The following is a 25,621-nucleotide window of genomic DNA, read 5'->3' on the forward strand; positions in this document are numbered from 1 at the left end:
GCTCTCTAAAAGAAGAATAGATGACAATTTGCCCTGGATGGTCAATCAATCAATGGTATTTACTAAGTGCTTACTATGTGCCGAGCACTGAATCGAATACTTTGGAGAGGACAGTGCAATATGAGAAACAACATGGCCTAACGAGAAAAGGCATGGGCCTGGAAGTCAGATGCCTGGGTTCTAATTCTATCCTCTGCCAATTGTTTGCCATGAGAACTTGGTCAACTCAATTTCTCTGTGCCTCAGTTTTCTCAATTGTAAAATGGGAATGAAATATGCATTCTCCCTCCTACTTAGAATGTAAGCCCCACGTGGTACAGGCACCGTATCCAACCTAATTAAGGTGTATCTATGCCATACAGTAAGCCCTTAACAAATGCCATAATAACAATAATAATAATAAGGCTGATAGACATGATCCATGTGTTCAAGGAGTTTACACCCTAGTGAGTGGTTTAGCCATTCACTTGCCCAAAGCCTTAACCAAATGATTTCTGAAGATCCCTCCTAGCTTAACGATTCCATACTTATCTGAGGCCTGTGAAATTTTCACCAGTTTTCCTTGGTTGCTCATATCTCCCAACTTTCTTCCCCTTTTTCTTTTCTCCTCCCCATCTCCTCTTTTATTATTACTGCTAACATTTATTAAACTCTTACAATGGGTAATAGTCACTGGGGTAATTATATTAAAAAAACTAAAATAGGTCCCTCGTCTCTGGCTCATAAGCTAAGTAGGGTGGACGAACACAGAGAACAAAAGAATATAATGCCAACCACAATGGAAACAAGTTAAAATTTGATGGTGCAGTTCCCAGAGAGAGCGGGATTCAGATTCAACAGGCTTTGGAGAGAAAGAGCCCTAACCTCCACAGTGTTCTAGAATTTTCAAAATATGATTTCTATCTGTCCCACCATGGGAAGTGGAGTTTGGCTCCGACTGTGTTAGGTGGGAGTGGGGAGGCTGCTCTGGCCATCAGATGACCCTACTGTCAGTAAATCTGGTAATTAATCTGTTATATTTATTGAGTGCTTACTGTGAACAGAACACTGTACTAAGAGCTTAGGAGGGCACAGAAGAGTAGGTAGACAAGAACCCTGTACTCAAGGATCTTGCAATCCAGCAGGGGAGGCAAGCGTTAAAATAAATAACTGGAAGAGGAAGCAACAGAATAACAAAATATGTATATAAGTGCTAAGGGGATGGAGATAGGGTGAGTACTGAAGTGCTTAGAGGGTAGGGACTCAAGTGCAAAGGTAAGAAGGGAGGGAGGATAGGTGGAAGAGTTGGACAGGGATTGTATTGTATTCTTCCAAGTGCTTAGTACAGTGTAAGCACTCAATAAATGACACTGATTGATTGATTGATAGTAGCTCTTTGAAGATGGGGAGAGTGGTGGGGTTATTTTTCTCCTTTGGTGTTTGTTAACCACTTACTATGTGCCAAGCACTGTACTAAGCATTAGAGTAGATACAAGATAATTGCGTTGGACACAGTCCCTGTCCGATATAAACTTCACAGTCCTAATCACCATTTTACAAATGAGGTAACTGAGGCTCAGAGTAGGTAAGTGACTTGCCCAAGGTCACAAAACAGAGATGTGTTGATGAGAAGCAGCATGACCTAGCAGAAAGAGTATGGGCCTGGGAGTCAGAGGACATGGATTTTAATCCTGGCTCAGCCACTCATCTGCTGTGTGACCTTGGTAAAGTTACCTAACTACTCTGGGTCTCAGTTACCTCATCTGTAAAATGAGGATTAAGACTGTGAGCCTTATGTGGGACAGGGACTTTGTCCAAACAGATTATCTTGTGTATACTCCAATGTTTAGTACAGTGCCTGGCACACTGTAAGTGCTTAACAAATACCAAAAAAATAAATAAATAAATGGTAGAGCCAGGATTAGAACCCATGTCTTCTGACAGACCTGCTGCTTCACTGGAGTCACTGGAGTCACAGGTGGTCTGTCAGATGTGAACAGGGAAGCAGATCCAAGCAGGATAGCAAGGGGTTGATGGAGAAAGGTGATAGTGAGGCACAGTGAATGGGTTCATGATACAGGAATGAAATGTTCGGGCTGGGTTGTAGTGGGAGAAGAGAGAGAACAGATAGGAAGGAGATTAAGGAAGGAAGGTGATTAAGGGCCTTAAAGCTGCTGATGAGGAATTTCTTCTTGTTTGATTGATTGGATGGGCAAACATTGGAGGGTTTTGATGGTAAGACAAATGCAGAACCATTTTTTAGAAAAATGATTCAAACAGCAGAGTGAAGTATTGGATGGAGAGAGGAGCAGCTGGTGGCAGGGAGGTGAGTGAGAAGGTTGATGCAATAGTAAAGACAGGATATGACGCATCTTTGACCAGCATAGTGGCAGTTCGGATGGAGCAGAAGGGTTGGATTCTAGAGATGCTGTGAAGATAGAACCAGCGGAATTTGGTGACTGACTGATATGTAGGTTGAAAGATAGTTCAGTCAAGAATAAAGCCAAAAATGCTCATTATGGGAAGGGAATATGTCTGTTGTTGTACTGTATTCTCCCAGGCACTTAGTACAGTGACTTTTCACACATTAAATGCCCAATAAATATGATTGACTAACACATTTTGTACAGAACTTTGTACAAAGGACTGCATTAGGCACCTCCACAATGCTAGGCAATGTACAGAATGGGTACTCAGGAGAGTTGGTGCCCAGGAGAGAAGGTGTGAGCAAGAGGTCAGTGACAAGAGGAGAGAGTGAAGCCCAGTGAGTAGGCTGCTGTTAGAGGAACGAAGCAGGTGGGCTGGGATGTAGTGGGAGAGGAGTGAGGATGAGTACGAGGGAGAGAGATGATTGAGAGCCTCCCCCAAGCCCTAGTAGTGGTGAGGCCCTGCCGTTCCTAGGCTCTGCCAGTCGTTCTGTAATCTTTCATTCTCTTCATCTTCACTCCTCCCACTTTTGTGCCTCCTACTGCCTGATTTCTATCTCTATCACTCTGGATTTACACTCTCTCCTCTCATCACCTTCGGGCTCCCTATCTCCCTCACCTTCCCTTTCTTCGCTCTCTTTCCCTGCTTTCTGCCCTCCACTGCTCCTTCTTCCCTCAATCCTTGCTGTTTTCCTTCCTCACACCCCTTATTTCTCTAACCTTTCATCTCCCATATTTCCTTCTCCATTCACCTTAATCATCTGTACCCTCCATATAGGTTTTCCTCCCTTATCCACCTTTCTTCTTCATTCTGCTGCTGCGGGCTGAGGATCCCTATTCTCTCTCAGAAAACCAAGGCAGGGAGTTGGAGGGGGGAGGACTGTGAGGAGTGAATTGTAAATACTCACTAGTTAGTTTCTCATGTAGAATAATTTACATTGCACCTGGAAATAGGAAATGGATGAAGAAGCCAGGGTGCCCAGGTTTCTCCCTCCCAGTTTTTCCCTCTCCTCTGGCAACTCCATCCAGTGAAGCCAAGGGGCTGTCACTCTCATTTTTCCCACCATCCAAATGGGCCTACTGGTACCCAAATCTGTAACTTCTTTGTTTTCATTACCAAACCCATGATCCTTCAGGGCATCACCTATGTTAATTTGAACAACCTTTTTTGGACCCAATGGCACATAGCTCCTGACACCTTTGATAACAGAATGTTATTTCATAGGCCTGTTTCCAAGAACAGTGAGAAAAGGAATGGAGTTGCCAGAACCGAGTATTCAAGGGAACTATGGCCACCCAGAACTGCAGGTCCCAACCCATGGTTTCTAATTCAGTTTGCATTTCCCAGTGAGTATGAACATTTTCTTATTTAGACACAGTTACAGGAAGCAGAAGGGAGAATGAGACACTCTGGGAGAGTAGTAGAGAATATAATCCCAGGAACATTTGGAAAGGTTGGCATGACAAAAGAGGAGAGCTCTCTTGATGACCAGTGGTATTATTCAAAAGAGGAAGTGGTGGCAGGGGTGAGGGTATCAGAGGGGAGTTCATGCTGGAGCACTTTGTTGACTTGAAGGAGATAGTGAGCTCATCAGCATCAGAAACAATGGAGCCAATGAGTCCAGGGATTTAAGGAGAAAGCTGGAAGGAAACAGTGAGCCTTTTGAAGATGTTAATGTGGGTGGAGTAATATTGGTAGGTAACAGAAAATGGAAGCCAGGGGAGGTGAAAGTCCAGCTGAGAAAATGCCTCTGAGTAAAGAGACTTAGGGAAAGATACTACTCAGCCTGGACCTGACCCAGCAACTTAGCTGCCTGCAGGGATATGGGTGGCAGCTGCCATTTCAAGTCCTGGCCCTTGAAGTACCTTACTAGGTTATGACTGTCTCATCAAGATAAAATACGAAGAACAGAAGGACAAAGCAGTGCCCTACTGGATCAGAACAGTCGTTCATCCAGACCAGGATTCTGCCTCCAACAGTGGCACCAAAGGATGCTCAGAAAAACAGTCTCGTGTTCATTCTGCAGCACAAATTCGAGGCCCTCAGTTGCTATAACAACTGGATTCTGGTTTTAAAAATAGTAACTTATTTTTCATTCAACATCGTTTGCTCCCGGAACGAAATCTATTTTCATGCCCGAGTTTCATTTCAGGTGTGTATCTCCCGGCAGGCATCCAGCACACTGTCTACATCTGCCCTGCCTCTTCCCTGAAGACACTCAGAATTCTATGTTGAATGAAAAGAAAGGAAGAATCTGATATTCAGGAAAACGGAGATCTCCGGGGAAGTTCCACGTCTTTTATCAGGCTTTTTTATGGAACAACCCCAGGACCATTTTACCTGATGATTACAGCCAGCATCCCTACTGATAATGCTGAGACAAATAACAGAGATCTACAAAAACTGGGACAAGACGTCACCAGGAGATGAGCCTGCCGAGTGGGTATGTTGGCCTTTCACCTTTGGATTTCCAACTTTCCAAGAGATACGGGGGATTAAAGCTTGAGATCTAGTGGTTTGTCTCCAGAATCTGTCTTGCAAAGCAGCATCTTCCAAATTCATTATTGCAATTTAGTGGCAAGTGAGCTGCAAGTTGCAAGGATACAAGGGCACACTCTAAATGGGATCTGTGGGACAGAAAACCCCGATTTCAGTATAGCTGACGAATCAGAGTCCTTGCTAATAATAGTAATAATAGTGACATTTATTAAGCACTTATTATGTTCTAAGTGCTGGGGAGGTTACAAGGTGATCAGGTTGTCCCACAGAGGGCTCACAGTCTTAATCCCTATTTTACAGATGAGGTACCTGAAGCCCAGAGAAGTTAAGTGACTTGCCCAAAGTCACACAGCTGACAAGTGGTGGAGCTGGGATTAGAACCCATGACCTCTGACTCCCAAGCCCATGCTCTTTCCACGGAGCCACTCTGCTTCTCTAGGCAAGAGAACAACGGGATAATGAGAAGGGGAAAGATTTGTTTCCAGTGATTTCTTTTAAGTTCCCCATAATATTGTTGCCCAAGCTGGGATGCATAATTCGCATTTGGACTTTAAAATCCTATCACTCCAAAAACGTAACAACTGCAACATAATCTTTGTTAGATCACATTAGCTTGGCCTCTGCCAAGCAGGAGAACCTCCCTAAGCAAATGTCAGTTGCAAAATTGATTCTCCTCATGGTCACCAAATAATAATAATAACAGCATTTGTTAAACTCTGATTATAGGTCAAGCCTTGGGGTAGTAACAGGTTTAATCAGATTGAACACAATCCTTGCTTTACATGGGGCTCACAGCCTAAAGAGGAGGGGAACAGGTATTTTATCCCCATTATACAGATGAGGAGTCTGAAGGACAGATAATTTAAGTAATTTGCCAAAGGTCACACAGCAGACAAGTGGCAGAGCCGGGATTAGAACTCAGGTCTCTGATTCCCAGTCCTATGCTCTATCCATTAAGCCACATAAACCAACACATACTCAGGAGCAAATAAGGGTGGCCCTCCATGGTTTAAAGGGAGAATTAATTGCACTTATTGAGCACTTATGCTGTGTAGAGCACTGTAATAATAATACTTGTGGTATATCATCAATCGTATTTATTGAGCGCTTACTGTGTGCAGAGCATGTTAACAGCTTATTGTGTGCCAAGCACTGTTCTAAGTGCTGGGGTAGATACAAGTTAATCAGGTGAGACACAGTCCCTGTCCCACATGGGGCTCACAGTCTTAATACCCATTTTACAGATGAGGTAACTGAGGCACAGAGAATTGAAGGGACTTGCCAAAGGTCACATAGCAGACATGTGACAGAACCAGAATTAGAACCCACATCCTCTGCCTCCCAGGCCTGTGCTGTTTCTACTGGAACATGCTGCTTCCCTAAGAAGCACTTTACTAAGAAGCACTTGGGAGAGCACAATATAGTAGAGCTGATAAGCATGTTCCCTTCTCATGAAGAGCTCAGAGTCTAGATGGGAAGGCAGGCATTAAAATAAATTACGGCTATGTAAGTAACTGTAGTGGGGTGAATAAAGGGTACAAACCCAAATGCAAGGGTGACACGGAAGGGAGAAGGAATAGGGGAAATGAGGGCTTGGTGGGAGATGGTCTCTTGAAGGAGATATGATTTAAAGAGGGCTTTAATGGTGGGGAGAATGTCTGTTGACTATGAAGGGGGAAAGAATTTCAGGCCAGAGGCAGGACATGGGTGAGGGTCCAGGGGCAAGACAGCGGTACAATGAGTAGGTTGGTGATAGATGAGCGAAGTGAGAAAATATTTTGTTCTCAATTAATAAAGTGAGCAGGGAGGAGAGAGGACCTGGTTTTGACCTCTTCCAAGGCTTACTGCCCGTATCAGTTTGGGGTCTCCCCTCCCGACCCTCAATTTCACAATCCCACAGCCGGCTCCAGGGTTCCCAGGGCTTCTCAATCCCCTGAACTCTTCCCAATTCGGGAGGATGATCCGGACTGATGCTCCTGAGCAACAGGATCGGGTCCTTTTAGGCGCCCATTCAAGTCTCTATGAATAATAATAATAACAGTGATGGTATTTGTTAGGCGCTTACTATGTGCCAAGCACTGGGGTGGATACAAGGTAATCATATTGTCCCACGTGGGGCTCACAGTTTTAATCCCCATTTTGCAGATGAAGTAACTGAGGCACAGAGAAGTTAAGTGACTTGCCCAAGGTCACACAGCAGACGAGCAGCGGAGTTGGGATTAGAACCCACGTTGTCTGACTCCCAAGCCCAGGCTCTTTCCTCTAAGCCTCGATGCTTCACTTAAGAAAGAAAACTTGAGGGATTGCTATCCCACTGGTGGTGCCTCAGGAACTGAGCTGGTGAAGCTGAAGGGTAATGTAAGGAGAACACACTAGGGAAGCAGCATGGCACAGTCGATGGAGCATGGCACAGTGGGAGTCAGATGGCCATGCGTTCTAATCCTAGCTCCACCACTTGTCTGCTGTGGGAGTTCCTTCACTTCTCCGTGCCTCAGTTTCCTCATCTGTAAAATGGGGATTGAGGCTGTGAGCCCCACGTGGGACAGGGACCCTATTTGCCTGTATCTGTCCCAGCATTTAGTACAGTGCCTGGTCTACAGTAGGTGCTTAATAAGCACTTAATAGTCCTCTAAACTGTGAGCTTGTTTTGGGCAGGGATTGTCACTATTGATGTATTATACTTTCCCAAGTGCTTAGTACAGTACTTTGCATACAGTTTGCGCTCAATAAATACGAATGAATGAATACCGCAATTATTAGAATTATTATAAACACATGCCAGTGTGATAGCCTGGAAGAACGCATGGGAGAACAATGTCGCAGGGAGCCAGATCTCGGCTCTGTCACTTGTCTGCTACGTGGCCTTGGGCAAGTCACTTGACTTCTCTGTGCCTCAGTTACCTAATCTGTAAAATGGAGATTAAGACCGTAAACCCTTCCCCCTTCTAGACTCTGAGCCCTTTGTGGGCAGGGACTGTCCCTATTTGTTGCTGATTTGTACTTCACTCATTCATCCAATCGTATTTATTGAGCGCTCACTGTGTGCAGAGCACTGTACTAGGGGCTTGGGAAGTACAAATCGGCAACATATGGAAACGGTCGCTACCCAACAACGGGCTCACAGTCTAGAGGGGGGAGACAGACAACAAAACACTTAGGTTAGTGTAGTGCTCTGCCCCCTGGTAGGCGTTCAATAAATAAGATAGAATGAATGAATGACAGGGATTGCGTCCAACCCGATTTGCTCGTATCCACCCCAGCGCTTAGTACAGAGCCTGGCACATAAACGTTTAACAAATACCGTAATGGTAATACTAATTATTTCTCTAGGTAGAAGGGATTGCCCTCGCCCTCCCGCCCGCGCGAATTTCGCATCCTTTTGTTGCCAAATCCAGGCCGGGGCCGGCGGCTGTTTTCCTCCCGGGGCTGCTAACTGTTGCATCTATCTGCCACTCCTTCGGGTCCTGGCACAGGCTGCCCGCTGCACACCACCGAAACACACCCCCCGACACACATCCACACTCCCCACGCGCAAAATCACTCTCCCTCTCCATGCGGGCACGGCCCAAACCCTGGCACGGCCACATAGACAGACCACAGACCAGGAGGCGAGCCCGGTTGGGTGCCCGGCCTGGGTGACCAGCCAGGGCGAGGGGCCTGGGTGGGCAGGGGCGTGGGGACGGTCCCGGGCCGCTCCCTCTAACGGGCTTTGTCTGCCTGTGGGCGTGGGCGAAGGCAGGAAGGACCAGCCGTCCTCTTAGAGGATCAGAGCCCCCCTTGGCCGCCTCCCGGGGGGCATCCTGGAAATGGAAGCCGGGGCGCCTCCGGGCTCTCAGGCTCAGCGCTGTGTAATTACGTTGACAATTAAATCCGAGGCCAGCTCCCTCCCCCCGGGGTATTTATAGGGGCTGAAGGGGCTGGCTAAGACGATGGGGTCCAGCCCCGCCCCCTCCCCCCCAACTTGGTCCCTCCTCTTCTCTACCATCTGCTTGGGGCTTTGCACCGGGGCCTCTGCGTCCTCCCTGCTGCTCTCTGGTTTTCCCTCCACCTCCCCCCACTTCCCGACCCTCCACTCTCCTCCTTTCTTTCCTTTCGTTAAAGCGACTTGAAGCCGGAAGGCGGGGTGGGGCGCGAGGAACCCCCGCTCTGAGGTCTGTCTTGGAAACTGAGGCACGAGCTGAGGCCGGCACGAATGAAGTTTTGTCCAGATCTCCGAGTTCGAGGCAGGCTCCCGAAGCCCCGAACCCCGCCGTTCCCCTTTCTTCTGTTTCCTCGCTTCCCTCTGCCCAGAACCCGCGCCTGGGATTGAACCTGCTGCTTCTGAATTTCAAAGCTGCTTCTGAATTTCAAGCTGCTTCCTTCTCTGGCGCTTTCCTTCATCTCTCTCTCTGCCCCTCCCTCCCTCTCTCCCTTTGTCTTTGTCTTTTTCTCTCTTTCTCTCTCTCTCTCCAAGTTTCCTTCTTCTCTTGGACCGAAGCAGAATTCTGATGGAACTGCCAAGATGTTCACGTGCAGACTCCTGGATTTTCAAAAGACAAAATATGCAAGGTACAGTCGGACGTCTGCATGCCTAACCCCTCTTTCCCCTTAGGATCCTGGCGGGTTAGTGCCTTCCCTACCTTTCTGCCTTCTCCCAGGGGGAGGAGAGGCCACTGGATCCTGGAGGAGAACTTGTCCCTCACTGTTATAGGGGAAGGAAGAGAGAGAGGAAAGGAGAGAGGGAGGGAGATGAGGGACTCTTGAAAGAAAGAAGATGCTTAATCGAATGCAAAATGTTCTTGGCTTAAATGACAAATGCCATTCATTCATTTATTCAATCGTATTTATTGGGTGCTTACTATGTGCAGAGCACTGTACTGAGCACTCAGGAAGTAAAAGTCGACAACATATAGAGATGGTCCCTACCCAACAACGGGTTCACAGTCACTATAATAATAATAATTATGCTTATTACTGTCATTGTTATTATCTGCAGAAGTTATGGAATCTGCTCCCCATTCAAGAGTGGTGACCTACATATAGAATGTGTAGGCGTTAAGGGTGTCCAAAACTTTGAGGTGCGGCTGGCTATACCTACAGACTCTGTGGAGCCAGCCAGATCTGGGGAGACCTGAAAAATGTGGCCACACACAAACTGTTTCAAAGATTACTCTTTCTTAGTCTCCTAAAAAGCACATTATTTGGATAAAATTTGGAATGAAGATCCTTTTGAAAGAAACCCCTAAGCTGTCTCTCTGTAGTTAAAAGTCTCGTAAAAAATAAACTTTTCCACTGATTATTTATGTGTGCCCTAAATAGGTTTAGCACAGGGTTGGGCAACTATTATCGTCAAAGAGCCCCTTATCAAATTTACTTAGGCTGTAGAGGCCTGTGTGGTTTAAGATGAGGAAATGACTACTTCTGCCTGAGGCCACTTCTATCTGGCTCCAAAGTTTGCCGCAGATGAATGACTGCACTCCATATCAGAATCACTTTATTTCAAAGATTCTAAACTCTTTCCACCTTCCCCCCACTTCCTTCTCTGTTGTCATCTGCTCTCTCCCTCCCTGCCCCGCCACTATCCTGTGTCAACCAGCCTCCTCTTTGGCCTGCTGATTTCATGGCCACAGGGGCCAGGATGTACAGGGCCCAGAGCAGTGAGGTCTGCCCAGCTGTGAAGTGTGTTGTATTAGAGCTGCAGAGAAGGAAATAGGGTGGATTTGGAGTGGCATGGAGGCCAATGGGTTGCAGGGAGAACTGAAAGCCATAGAATGCTGAGAATAGTGGAAGGGGGTGAACACGAACAGGATGAGGTCAGAGCTAGCTTTATATAACTTGACTAGAAAGAGGCCAAAGATATAACTGCAGAGGATTCCAAGACAGTGTAAGTTGATCCTCTGATGAGCAGTTCCACGGGGTTGCTGACTGCATCCTGTGTGGGCTAAGAGTCATCACAGGCAAAACTAAGTAAACTTCCTCGCATCTTGGGTCAGAATGACTCGATTGGAAAATTGGAGTTGACCTGTTGACTCAAGACTCGGTCCTGGTCTATAGAGTCACAAACGATTCTCAGGCTACCCATTGCTTCCTGGACAAAACAAAAACTCCTTACTTGTCTTTCCCATTAAATGGTTAACTCCTTAATGTCAGGGATCATGTCTTTTGTTTCTTCTGAGTATTCCACAAATGCCTAAAACAATGTTCTGCGCACTGAGGACACTCAATAACTAGAGTTGATGATGTTCATGATGATGCTGTTGGTTTCAAGGCTCTCCATTGGCTGGGATCATTCATCTGATGGAGTTTCCAGTCAAGAATGACAGATGAGCCTCAGTTCTGAGACCTCCTCCCTGCCCATCACGTTCCTGGTTGGGGCATGGAGTGCTACAAGTGATTAGGTGGGCAGGGGTTGTGAAATGCACGTAAAGGGTTTTTCACTTGAAGGACCCATTTGCAGCCAAGGTGACTTTCAGCATGGTGCTGCTGCTGTTCTTTGGCTCCATGACCTAGAAGCGGGTCTCTTTGGTAGCCAGCCACTCTGCTCAGTCTTTGCTGCCTGTATTTCCCAGCTGTCTTTCAGGATTCCTGCTCGGTCCGGCCACCTCACTGAATGTCCCAGTTGGTTCTTCAGTCATAAACCTCCACCATTAGTGACCAACCTAATGTACAACCAGGACTAGAACTCAGATCTCTTGATTCCCAGATCAGAGTTGGAGCAACAGCAGGGTTTTATGTGCAACAAGGTGGAGTTGATTTTAGGCACAGGTAAAGTGGGCGGGCACCAAGGGTCAGCAGTTAAAAGGGGGTAGTTGTTTCCAGGACCCCATCATCCCCATGACCAGCAGAGCTCCTTGTTTCTACCTGCAGCCTCCATACCCACCCACCATTAACAAAGTAGCTCATTTTGTATGGTATTTGTTAAGCATTTACTATGTGCCAGGCACTGTTCTAAGTACTGGGGTGGATACAAGCTTATCAGGTTGGACACAGTCTATGTCCCACATGGGGCTCACAGTCTTAATCCAGACTTTACATGAGGTAACTGAGGCACAGAGAAGTTAAGCAACTTGCTTGAGGTCACACAGCAGACAAGTGGTGGAGCTTGCATTAGAACCCAAGTCTTCTGATTCCCAGGCCGGTGCTCTATCCCCTGGGCCATGCTGCTTGTATTGACACAGCTGTTTGGTGGTCCTGGTAAAATGGTATTTTTCAGTCCAGAGGAAGGGTATAAACAGATGGGTCTACTAGCTGCTACTGGAGGTCCTCTCCTTTATCTTCCTTCTGCCTAGATAAAGCTTGAAGTGTTGTTAAAGCCTGAAGTGAGGACCTGCTCTATCATAGAGACAAATCCATTCTGCTAGTGGTGACTCTTTCCTCCCCAACTTCTGGTTCTTGCTTCTTTGTTTCATTGTCCTCTTCTTTGTTCTAATATCTCTGCATTATGTCCTCTTGCTCAGGGCACCAAACTGTCTCCAGCTGGCCCTGGATGGAATTAATGCCTCTAGGGCTGAATGTGGGAGGGTGAGGTTTCCGGAGTGGAGTATCTGTTAATCTAATAGTTCTTCTCCTTAACCTTTACCCCTCCTTGACTGATTGAGGGCAGGAACCCTGTTATATTTCTTTTGTATATTCCCAAGCAGCTAGTAAAGTGCTTGACTCAGAGACTACTGGTGATAAAGATGAAAGTTGAATAATTATTTTGTGAACTTGATCAGTGTAGGACAAGACAAACAAAAACAATTCTGTTCTTCCTCTGGGACAGTGCTGGGGGTCTAACTGATCTAGATAGCTGCTTCAATTTTCCACTTTATTTTGCCCATTAAATATAAGCAATGACTCAGTAGGATAAATGGCATTCTCCCTGGGATTAGCTCCTCTCAGTTTATCTCAAAGATAGGGGGTTGGACTAAATGATCCATGGCTCATGATTCTACGTGGAAACCTAATATATAATATTTGATTATTCTGAATAGGATTCTGGAACACTTTAGAGTCATATCACTTTATTAGCAAAAATGCTTACGACTCAGGACACACAAAAAATCACAATGTGTTCCTCTCATTTTGTTATTGCTATAAACTTGACTACAAACAGCTGTCTGGTGGGACTCAATCACTTTGGTGGCTTCCAGGATTCAGAGAATGAAATAGTTCAGAACTGATTTAAACAGATAGCTGGGACCTGCCTTGTAAGATAATTCTGTTATTTAGTAAGACTTACTATGTTTATGCTAAGCACTGGGGAATACGATTGAATGAATACATACAAGAAAATCAGAGCAGATCCAGTCCCTTTGCCTCATAGGGCTCACAACCTATGAGACAGGGAGAGCAAGTTATGAGAAGCAGAGTGGCTTAATGGATAGAGCATGGGCCTTGGTGTCAGAAGGGCCTGGGTTCCAATCCTGGCTCCTCCACATGTCTGCTGTGTGACCTTAGGCAAGTCACTTCACTTCTCTGGGCTTCAGTTCCCTCATCTGTAAAATGGGGATTAAGAGTGTGAGCCCCATGTGGGACAGGGTCTATGTCCAACTTGATTTGCTAATATCTACTCCAGCACTTAGAACAGTGCTGGATACATAGTACCGTAATTATTATTATTATTATTAGTTGCTAGGTGTGTGTAGGGATTGGGGGGAAAGGGGAAAAGAGGGAGCAGGGCAGACTGGACATCGTCAGACCCTGGGCTGGGCCGGGCCTGACCAGATCACTCTGGTTCAGCCCAACTGCCCTTTCTGTTTCTGATGGTGACTAGGACTGGCCCCGGGCAGCCAGCAAAGAAAACTATCTAGTTTTTTTTTTAATTATTATTTTATGGTATTTGTCAAGTGCTTACTATGTATCAGGCACTGTACTTAGCACTGGAGTAGGTACAAAGTAATCAGGATGGACATAGTCCATGTCCCATATGGGGCTCACAGTCTCAAATCCCCATTTTACAGGTGAGGTAACTGAGGCCCAAAGAAGTAAAGTGAGTTGCCCAAGGTCACACAGCAGAAACGTGGTGGAGCCAGGATTAGAACACAGGTCCTTCTGATTCCCAGGCCTATCCACTAGGCCATGCTGTTTCTTGTAAGCTCCTTGAGGGCAGGAATTGTATTTAGACATTTTAGACTGTGAGCCCCTTTTAGACTGTGAGCCCACTGTTGGGTAGGGACTGTCTCTATATGTTGCCAATTTGTACTTCCCAAGCGCTTAGTACAGTGATCTGCACATAGTAAGCGCTCAATAAATACGATTGATGATGATTCTAGCCTTTAAACTCGTTGTGGGCAGGGAATGTGTCTGTTTATTGTTATTTTGTACACTGCTGTACACACAGTAAGCACTCAATAAATACAGTTGAATGAATAATCCTCACTTTACAAATGGGGAAAGTGAGGCCCAGAAAAGTTAGGGGACCTGTCCAAAGTCACAGAGCAGGCTAGTAGCAGAGTTGGGACTAATTAATTAATTATGGTATTTGCTAAGTGATGGGGTGGATACAAGGAAATCAGGTTGAACATAGTCCCTGTCCCTTATGGGGCTCACTGTCTCAATCCCCATTTGAGACCCCATTTGAGACAAGTGGCAGAGCTGAATTAGAACCCATGACCTTCTTACTGCTGGGCCCGTGCTCTATCCACTATGCCATGCTGCTTTTCATAGAACCTGGATCCCAACCCCCAGTCCCATGTTCTTTCCATTAGGTCACAGCTGCCGCCTGATGTTATCCCCACAGCAAGGCAGTCCTGTCACGTGATTTACAACTGTTTATCTGAATGCATTGGGATTGCTGCTGCTCTAGAGAGGTAGGTCACCCACGCAGTGAATTCTCTCCGAGATTCAGGTTCTTAAGGAAGTTCTGTATTTCCTGGGCAGGAGGGTATGTTTAGTCCACGTGAACCATTGGATCATAAAAATGGAGGAAACCTCAAGAAAACATCTGATCTAGTCCCCAAATACCTACAAGATAATTTTCAGAAAGGAAAAGGAATAATTTAATTAGGTAGGGACCCCTCTCATGATTCAATAGTTTGGGAGGGATTCGTGGGTTAAAGGAGTCACCGAAAACAGTGCCCTGTCTGTTCACAAAATGCTTAACTCCTTTTCCCCCTGTACCTCGGTTGTTCTCATCCTACCAACCCCCTAGTCCTGGATCACCCCCATGTCCCACTTTCTTCATTCCTGCACTCCCGCATCTGGGTGTTCTAAGCAGAAATCCCAAACCATGCCGACCTCTGTCACTACACATTTCTCCTCTCATGCTCTATCTTTGCCATTTCATCTGTACATCATTCCTTCCTCCCATACTGACTTCCTTGCCGTCAGCCCCCACTGACTCTCCCAGGCCCTTAACTCCTCACTGAGGTGTCCAGTGCTCTCATCTCCTCCCTTTCTAACACCTGAGAGCCTTGCTGTTTTGTTGACAGGATCACAAACTTATCCAAGGGCCATCTTTGCTTCTTCAATTACTCAAGCCCCCATATCCACATTCTCTTTCCCAGCTTCTCTCCAGATCATCTCCTTCTAACTGCTTTCTCAACATTTGTGCCACCTCCACACTTTATGCACTCACAACCACCCGTAGTTGCACTTTTGAACATACAGACTTGCGTTTGCTACTGTTTGAGCTTTACTTATCTACATTTTCAATTTTCCCCATTTTCTTTTTCCTCCTACTCTAATTGTTTTAGTGTCAGAGGGAAGCAGCGTGGCTTAATGGTTAAAGCAAGGGCCTGGGAGTCAGAAGGACCTAGGTTCTAATCCAGCTCCGCCACTTGTCTCCTGTGTGACCCTGGGCAAGTCACTTATAACTTCTCTGTACCTCAGCTACCTCATCTGTAAAATGGGGATTAAGACTGTGAGCCCCATTGGGACAGGGACTCTGTCCAACCTGATTTGGTAGTACCTAACCCAGCACTTAGTACAGTGCCTGGCACATAGTAAGTGCTTAACAAATACCACAATTATTATTTTTATTATTAATCTCACCCACTAAGTTGTAAGCTGCTTGAGGCAGGAATTGTTCCTTTATTTGTACTCTATTTGTACTCTCCCAAGAGCTATGTGCAGTGCTCTGCACACAAAAGGTGATCAATAAATATTATGGAGTGATTAAAGAGGTTTCCTGTCTGGTCTTAAAATCTAACCCTTCTACCTGTTCCTTGGACCCAGTTCCCTCTCATCTCTTAAATATGCCTGCTCTCTCCTTCCCTCTCAATGCTAGGCTATAAGCTCCTTGAGGGAAGAGTTCATGGCTACCAACTCTGTTGCACCATGCTGTTGGTTAATTGATTGCTATCTTCAAAATCTCTCCTTCTACGCTTCCTCCAGACCAGTTCAAGTCCCCCAACACTGAAAACACTATCCTTTTTACCCCACTGAATCATCCAGCTAATGTCTCATCTCTCTCTTCTTGTTCCTGTTCAAACACCTTGCAAGGGCTGAATCATCATCAATTGTATTTATTGAGTAATTACCATGCACAGAGCACTGTTCTAAGCACTTGGGAGAATAAAATACAACAAAGTTGGTAGACATATTCCCTGCCCACAACAAGCTTACAGTCGAGAGGGGGCTGTATATACCCATTGCCTTCCCTTCTTCAACGCAACTTTTCTCAGGCTCCTCTGGATTTCATCCACTTCATTTTATTAATAGTGAACTCACGTAGGTCTCCTATGAGGATGGTATGTTCCTTGAGGGAAGAGACTGTGTCTTTCTTTTCTGTTGTATGTTTTCAAGAACGTAGTACTGCTCTCTGCACTCAGAAGATGTTCAATAAATGCTATTGATAATCATGTGGGACACATGGGAAATAAGCATTAGGAACTGGGTTGGACTGGAGAACTAGTCATTATCATCAAGCGCTTAGTACAGTGCTCTGCACATGGTAAGCGCTCATTAAATATGATTGAATGAATCATTAATGGCATTATTGAGATCTTCCTGTTTTTAGAGCACTGTAATAATAATAATCACGGCAGCTGTTAAGTGTTCACTCTGTGCCATGCACTGTACCAAGCTCTGGGGTGGATACAGGTAGATCCGGTTGGACACAGTCCCTTTCCCACATGGGGCTCACAGTCTCTCACTCCCCAATTTGCTGTTGAGGAAACTGAGGCACAGAGAAGTTAAGTGACTTGCCCAAGGTCACACAGCAGACAGGTGGGGGAGTCAGGAATAGAACCCATGACCTTCTAACTCCGAGGCCCATGCTCTATCCCCTACACCACTATACTGGGAGCTCAGGGAACTGTACGAGAAACAAAGATGCTGTTCCTTCCCTAAGGCAGCATACAATCTAATTGGGGCATAACAAAGAGAAAGCAGTGTGACCTAGTGGATAGAACATGAGCCTGGAATCTTAATCCCCATTTTACAGATGAGGTAAGTGAGGCACCGAGAAGTTGTGACCTTGGTCACTTAACTTCTCGGTGCCTCACTTATCTCATCTGTAAAATGGGGATTAAGATTCTGAGCCCCGTGTGGGACAGGGACTGTGTCCAACCTGATTAGCTTGTATCTACTCCAGCATTTAGAACAGTGCTTGACACATAGTAAGCACTTAACAAATACTACTATTATTATAATGGAGGATTTGACCTTGTTAGAAATGCGAGATGTAGCATCATGGTGCAAGATAATAAGTTTGGACACAATCCCTATCCCACATGGGGCTCACAGTCTAATTAGGAGGGAGTAGGATTTAAACCCCATTTTACATGAGGAAACTGAAGAAGCTGAGGAAGTTAGGTGACTGGCACAAAGTCATACAGCAGGCAGATGGTAGAGCTGAGATGAGTACCTAGGTCCCCTGACTTTTAGGCCCGTGCTCCACTAGGCCATGTTGCTTCTTCTACTCAGTCTCCTTTAACTTGGGAGTTACATTCTTTCAAATCCCCACTGTGAAAACTCACACTGTAGGACTCTCCTGTTTCTCCAACTGCAGGATGCTATATCCAAACTGATTCACATGGTTGGTTGGATGAACATTCCCAATTCCCTAACAATGGTCTATCCAACTCGTGTAGTGTAATTATGCATTATGGAAAAACTTGGTGTATTTCTTGGAAAGAATTGGTTCTCCCAGACTGTGGACAAAACCAACAAGGCTGGCCGTGCCCATTTATGCATTCAGGATAAATTCCTAAAAAAAAGATCTTCATTAGTGCAGTGTGACTTTAAATAGGGCCAGTTTTTAAATAAAAAATTTCCATAGAGTAGCATAGTTAATCAATGTCAGTATTGAATATCAACCAAATTCTGTTCCATAACCATTCAGAGCATGATCCTCTTAGAGCTTAGTTTTTAAATACTGTAACAAGGTAAGACAATCTCTCTTGCAAAGGAGTTTGTATTTCCCCTGATCATTTAAAAATGAGCTGGGGGTAATTTATTTCCTTGGGCCACCTAAAGATAGCAGATCATCTCCAGATTTTCCAAAAACAACAAATAGGGGTTTTTTTCCCCATCCTCCCTCACCCCTTCAGAACTAGGATAGATTCTATAGGCTACACTCTAGGAATGATCATCTGAAGTTCAAAACAATAGTTTCTCAAGACCTTTAAATAAGGTCAGCTGGATTATGTACTCATGGAATGGTTGAAAAGGGCCTAACGGCCTCCTAAAAATAAATAGTTTAGCTTTTTAAAAATACTGTCTGTTTTCTGAGAATTTTTCTGCCATCTTTGGTTGGTACTACGCCCTCGGAAGAGATTAGGCGAGCAAGATTTTTTCTGCCTTCCAGATGGGGAGACTTGAAACGGAGAAGATCACTTCTGGACTTCCTGGGTAGTGTGCAGCGCTGATGTGACTGCACTGCTCCCATGGAGTTCTAAGAGAGTTCCAGCCCAAGTTGACTCTTTGAGAGGCATGGAACAAGATGTGAGGAAGGGACCCCGCGTTCTTAAGTGATTATCAAAGGTCACCCGGTGACTCACCACTCCCGACTGATGCTTACTTCTGTGCTGAGACTTCCAGGCCTCTTTGAAAACAGGCAGCCATCTGCTGAGGCAGGTCATGTGACTGGGTTATGCTGTCTCCACTTGCATGATTCTCATCCCTAAATCATGTCATTAAAACTTGACAGCTCTCTCCCCACAGATGGAGAGGCTCAGGGGAGAGGTGAAACTCGGAGGCTAATCTGCAGTGTTACAGTGGAATCTAGGCAAAACATTCGCTGTGTTTGTAGATGTGGATTCAGGGACTAGATTAGGGGTGAAAGTTAAAACAATAGTTCCCAGGGAAATGGCTGAAACAGCTGCTGTTGTGGGTGAATCTTGTGTGTGGGAGGGATCCCGGTTTTAGGGTGAGGGGAGGAAAGCTTCCACCTGCTGGCTGGTGAAGGTTGTAGGGACCCCAAATGCCCCCAGGCTGGGCCAGGGCCACATGCTACAGACTGAAAGAGCAAGAGAGGCAGAAGCAAAGTCTGGCTTTGCCCTGTGCCTACCCCAGAGCAGCCCTGGTGCCCCCGGGTTCCCCATCCCCCCCAGAAGCCATGCCAGCCAAATGGCTGCCCAACACACTGGGCCAGGCCCTGCATTCCAACAAATCTTCGCCTCCTTACACACAACTGGGAGAGCCGCCCAAACCAGAGAGAGGCAGACCCCCCCCCCGCCCCCCCGCCAGCCCCGTGCCTACAGGGAGTCCCTGGTCCCGATCCCCTTATCAGACAGGCCAGCCCCCATTCTGAGCCCAGATGAGGGGGGCTCATTGCCAAAGGGAAGGAAAAAAAGCTTCCACTCTGAAATAATTTATACCTCACTGGCCACACCAACACTTATTTTACTGGTGTGGGGTTCGTTCCAAATGGTTCCAATTTCCAATATGTGCCCACTCCTGATGCCCTCACATGGATCCTTTTTTTCTAGGTGCTGTAGGGGTGGCTAGAACCCAGGGTTTCCAACCTTAATAATAATAATGATAATGACAATAATAATAATAATTATAATAATTGTGGCGTTCTTTAATTACTTACTATGTGCCAAGCTCCGTGGGAGATGCAATATTTGCAGATCAGCTACAATTAAGGAGATGGGGAGCAGGCATGTTAATCCATTTTTACAACTGAGGAAGCTGTGGCACAGAAAAGTTAAGTGACTTGCCCAAGAACACACAGCAGGCATGTAGCAGAACTTGAGATTAGAGCCCAGGCCTTCTGATTCCCAGGCCTCACTGCTTCTCTTGGCTCTCCCCATTTACTAGTCTAAGAAAAACTGGGGGTTTTAGCTAGCACCGTTATCTCAAAAGATTCGATTTTGGGAAAACACAACTCCTATTCCAGTGCATTCAGAATATATTCAGTCAAATAAGAAGTGGGCTTGTCAATAGGATGGGATGGGAGCAGAAGGCCTTGTGTTAAGGGGAGACTTTAATGAACACAAGGCAGAGGTCAGGAAACTTATGTAGCAGCCCTAGGGAGGTAGTTCATTACAGGGAATGATATAAATATATTTGAGGAGTTTGAAATTTATTTGGTGTTGCAATCTGACTTGAGAAAATACCAAGAAAAAGTCACTTGTTGATATGGGTGGGCATCAGAGAACCATCCTGATCAAAGTCCTGTGAACAAAGTGAATTTGATCCAAGGAAGCAATCAGTGTAGGAGTGTTTTTTGAGCAGCTGGAGCAGATGGGCAAATATTCCTTGTTCCAGGAGCCAGAATGCCTGGCTAAGGTAGCACTGGCATGAATGCTAAAATGTCCTCTGCCCATTTCACTGTGGACTGCTCAGAGGAAGCAGAGGATTTTGGGTTAGAACAACATTGTCCTCACTATAGTATCAAAGAGCAGGAAGAAAGGTGCTAGAAGGAGCTCAGAAGAAATAAAATTGGAGTGATCACCTTTGACATTTAAATATAGGTAAATAGGTCTACAGCTATACTTATATTTACTTCCACCTTGAAAAAGTCCCGAGGATTTTTCAGTTGCTCCCCACTGAGATACTACTCTGGATAAACTCCCAGACTGAATCCTTTGTCTTAAAAATCAAAGTGATGTGCCTTCGCTTTCTTTTGATCTAAGCAAAATGAACAGGAGGCCTGCTTCCATGCTCAGACTCCCTCATGCTACTATCACCCTTTAAATATGTTCGTATGTACTGATTATTTCTGATGTGTTTAAAATAAGCCAACCATTACATTTGGAACTGAACATCTTGTCTGTATGGGCAATAACACAGAATTGGCCTGCAGTGTCTGCTTTGAAGGAGAGTTGTGTGATTTCTTTAATTGGCCAAGTTGACTTGTGGTGGACTTGTATGGAGAGTGTATGTATATATGGGGAGGGGGAGGTGAGGAAAAGGAAACAAAGGAGATGGTGGTTTTACCATGTAATCACAGCCAGGGATAATATGGAAAACTGAAATCCACAGTAATACAAACAACCACATTTTAACCAAAACTTCAGTCTTCTCTCTGGGAAAGCTTCCACAATCGTTAGAAAAAAATGAACTCCTTTGAATTTTCTTTCCCCTTCTTGTTTTTCATCATTTGGTGTTGAAGGACTGTGTATAGTGCTCCTCATGTTTGAAGATGCTTTTGGGACAGAGAACTTTTTCCATGTGTGGCATAACCCTGAAGACCCCAAAATTTCTCTATTCAAGCCTGCTTCAACCTGACCCACTCTGATGAGATCCTTAGCTCACCAAGCCTGGATGGAGCCTTTGAAACTGAGTTAATAGGTTCTGACCAGGTCTCAGAAGGACCAGAAGCAGACCCTAATAGTTGTTTTCGAGATCGTGAGCAAAACATTCTTCTGCAGAACCCAAATTTACAAAAAAATGGAAGGCTCTTCCCTGGATTGTCTGTTGATCCTTAGGTCTTGGGACAAGACATGTCTTTTCCTACTGGCGTTCTAACTGATATTTTTAACCAGGCAGTAATTGACACTCAGTTTTATTTATTTTAAATACCTTAATTACTTTTCTCAGGGACGAGGAGGACTGAACAATTGTGTTCTATTACTGTTTATTTCAGGTGGAATACATTTAAGTGTAAATAAATAATAATGCCAATGAGCCACCACTACACCAAAAAGCTACCAGCCCCTGAAAGAGCTGAAGGAATTGTAAGGCAAATCAACATCCTTGTTTCGAGGAGAAGCCATTAAGGGTTGGCTGTAGAAAAAGGGACTGAAATATGACATATGGTAGGAATCTAAACTTGGTTTCTCCCAAGGGACAGAGAGCAGAAACTCAAATGTGTTTCATCGACTGGAAACCCCCTCTCTAACTCCAGTGGCTAGCCAAGTATTCCCAGCTATTATTTCATCGACAGAAATAGATCATGCTAATGATAAACACATTCTTAAGGATCCTTATTCCCTGGGGAGCTGTCCTTTCAGCACCAGTAGGTCTAGACTAGGGGTCAACAAATTATTTGTGCCCCAAAGCCAAATGAAATGAAACTTTGAGCAGTACTGAGCAAAGAGCCAATCATAGAATTAAAACAGAAATCATGGGGGGAAGGAAGAAAGAGGGAGTAAAGAGAGAAGCAACGTGGTCTAGTGGAAAAAGCACGGGCCCGGGAGTCAGAGGACCTAGGTTCTAATACCAGCTCTGCCACTTTTCCGCTGTGTGACCTTGGGCAAGTCACTTAAGGTCTCGGTGCCTTGGTTCTCCCACATCTACAGAATGGGGATTAAGACTATGTATGTGGGACAGGCACTGTGGCCAATATGATTATTTTGTATATGCCCCAGGGCTTAGTTCAGTGCTTGGCACATGGTAAGCACAAGAGAAGAGAGATAGAGAGATAGATGGGGGGGGGGGGGAGGGAGGGAGGGAGGGAGAGAGAGAGAGAGAGAGAGAGAGAGAGAGAGAGAGAGAGAGAGAGAGAGAGAGAGAGAATGAATAAATTTCCTGAGTCATTTGTGAAGTGGGGAAGGTTCTGGAGTGGTAAGATACTTTGCCTACTGTTTTTGTATCTCACTCATCCTCTTCTTCTCCTCTTCTCTCCTCCTCTCCATCCGCCTCCGCCACTCATGCTCCTGACTTGTGTCATGTGGGGAATTAGTCTTTTCCTCTGGCATGTGTAGTGAACACAAAGCCCAGCATGGGGCCTTTTCATGCCCTTTGCCCAGAGTGCATTGCACTGCAATCATACCATCATGATTCCTGTCATGGAGGCTGTGCTTGCCCCCTGCCCCTGCTCTTCCCTGCCCAGCAAACAGATAGCCGCAGCTGCCTCCTTTGTACATGGTGCCCAGGACCTGCGTTGGGAGTTGAGTGTCCTGCCTTTGTGGGCATCAAAAGGCTAGGGGTAGGGAAAGCACAGCTACAGCTTAAAACAACTCTAAGTATTTTCTCTAATACCCTATCTTGCATGTAGGGAATGGCTCTCTGAGCAAAAGCTTTATTTGGAAAGAGAGAAAAAGACAATGCTATGTGCTGCAGACATTAAACATAAAAATACAACAAGGAGCAACATTTTTGTGTGCCCAAAATGCTTGGGACTGTGGATCCTGCAATGGCCTTTTCTGCCACACACACACACACACACACACACACACACACACACACACACACACACACTACTAGATAAACTTCACTGCCAGTGGCATCATCTTTGAACATGAAGGACAACTGAATTTATGCATTTGGCACCTAATGAATCTATACTTCGTAACTTCTTTAACTTTTCCTTCTAATACCTCCATTTTCCCTCCAGTAATGTAATAATCTGTCAATCGGTGGGATTTATTTAGTGTTTATTCCATGCAGAGCACTGTGCTAAGCACTTGGGAGAGTACAATGCTATAGAGTTGGTAGACATGATCCCTACCCTCAAGAAGCTTAGACCTCTCTGAGAATGTATCCAAATCCTTCTAGAGAATGTTGCTGTGTTCTGATTATCATATGCTTAAACACCCACTGTATAAATAGCTGTTTCCTTCTTTTTTGTTTGTTTCTCTTTGGTTCAAACTCACCACCTTCAAGATTCAGTGGGGTCTCCTTAGTATTGGTATTGAGGGGTTTGGGAAATAATTCCATATTCACCTTTTTCACATCATGCATGATTTTGTAATGTATACATCAATCAATCAATCAGTCAATGGTATTTATTGAGCACTTTCTGTAGGCAGAGCACTGTACCAAGTGGTGTCAATCTGTGTGCTTGCAGAAGTTGCTCCACCCCCCGATCACTTTACTGCCTTTCTCTCCCTTTTCCAGCTCTGATATATCTTTCCTAAGAATGAATGAATGGGGCTCCTAGTCTTAATCCCTATTTTATAGATGAAGTAACTGAGGCACAGAGAGGATAAGTGATTTGCCCAAGGCCAAACAACAGACAATTGGTAGAGTCAGGATTAGAACCCAGGGCTTCTGACTCTCAGGCCCAATGATTTGAAGGGATCAATGACACAGACTCGGAGGTGTGTAACGATTGTTTGGAGCCCATCATCAAGTAGCATAGTTTGGGTTGCATCTCGTAGCATTATGTATTTCCTTAGGGTTGCTCTCCCTAATTCTTATCCACCACTATTCTATCCCCTGATTTTGTTTCCGCAGACTGTTTCCATCAACATGTCCTTCCGCAAGTCAGAACAAGTTAGTATTGTCTGGAAGAGACCTGCATACACCCTCTTGCAATTCATTTATAAAAATGCCAAGTCACCACTGATATATCATCTATCAGTCCATCAATGAATAGCTTTTATTGAGTGCTTGCCCTGTTCAGAGCAATGTACTAAGTGCTTGGGAGAGTACAATAGACTACAATGAGTCCCTCAAGGGGTTTAAACTCTAATGGGGGAGTCAGTCAGTAAAATAAATTATAGGTAGGAGGAAGCAGTAGAGTTTAAAGGTATGTGCATAAGTCTATGGAAGTGTGTGGGGCCATTTGTGGGGGGATGAGGTTACCAAAAAGTCTTCCAGTTAGGTATGTACCACAGTTCTAGGAACAGTGAAGTTACATAGGAGCGGTTTCCCTTCAAAAACATTTCAGTTCAAATCAATCAGTCGATTAATCAGTAGTATTTTTTGAGCACTTACTATGTGCAGAGCACTGTACTAAGCACTTTGGAGAGTACAATGCAATGTTATTAGTGAACACGTTCCCTGCCCACAGTAACCTTAAATAAGAAGCAGAGTGGCCTAGGGCATTAAGCACAGGCCTGGGACTCAGTACCTGGGTTCTAATCCCATATCTGCCAGTTACTTGTTGTGCTACCTTGGGCAAGTCACTTAACTTTTCAAGGACTCTGTTTCTTCAGCTTTAAAATGGGGATTAAATTCCTGTTCTCCCTCCAATTTAGACCACGAGCCTCATGTGAGACAGGGACCATGTCCAACCTGATTAACCTGCATGTCCCACAATGCCTAGAATAGTGTCTGATGCATAGTAAACACTGAACAAATACCATTAAATAAGCAAATTCAGGAGATCAGGCATACAAGAGATGATAACAAGTTAGAATTCATGAATGAGCATGCCGTCGAAAGTTGATGAATGAAAATATTTGAGACCAAGACTAGTTCACAGAGAACTGAATGTTTAGATAAGCTTAGATAACTGAAAATTATCAAAGACAGTGGAACGTTTAGGAAGCAGCGTGGCTTAGTGGATTAAAGCACAGGCCTGGGAGGCAGAGGACCTGGGTTCTAATCCTAGCTCCGCCATTTGCTTGTTGTGTGACCTTGGATAAGTCACTTGACTTCTCTGTGCCTCTTTTTCCTCAATTGCAAAATGGAGATTCAGTATCTGTTTTCCCTCCTACTTAGACTGTAAACCCCATGTGGGATAAGGACTGTA

General features: G+C 45.1%; 1 protein-coding gene across 1 annotated transcript in view; it reads left to right on the top strand.

The window, feature by feature from the left end:
- The window catches only part of MMD2 (monocyte to macrophage differentiation associated 2), an 86,120-nt gene that overhangs the window by 13,921 nt on the left and 46,578 nt on the right, over positions 1–25,621 (top strand). Inside the window, exons 2-3 of the mRNA XM_038763566.1 lie at positions 4,577–4,849; positions 9,359–9,453. Of these exons, the coding sequence (XP_038619494.1) occupies positions 4,778–4,849; positions 9,359–9,453 (167 nt within the window). The 5' untranslated portion in view covers positions 4,577–4,777. The remainder of the gene's footprint in view (positions 1–4,576; positions 4,850–9,358; positions 9,454–25,621) is intronic.

Source organism: Tachyglossus aculeatus, chromosome 21 (genome assembly GCF_015852505.1).
Source record: "Tachyglossus aculeatus isolate mTacAcu1 chromosome 21, mTacAcu1.pri, whole genome shotgun sequence".
In the NCBI taxonomy this organism is placed as follows: domain Eukaryota; kingdom Metazoa; phylum Chordata; class Mammalia; order Monotremata; family Tachyglossidae; genus Tachyglossus; species Tachyglossus aculeatus.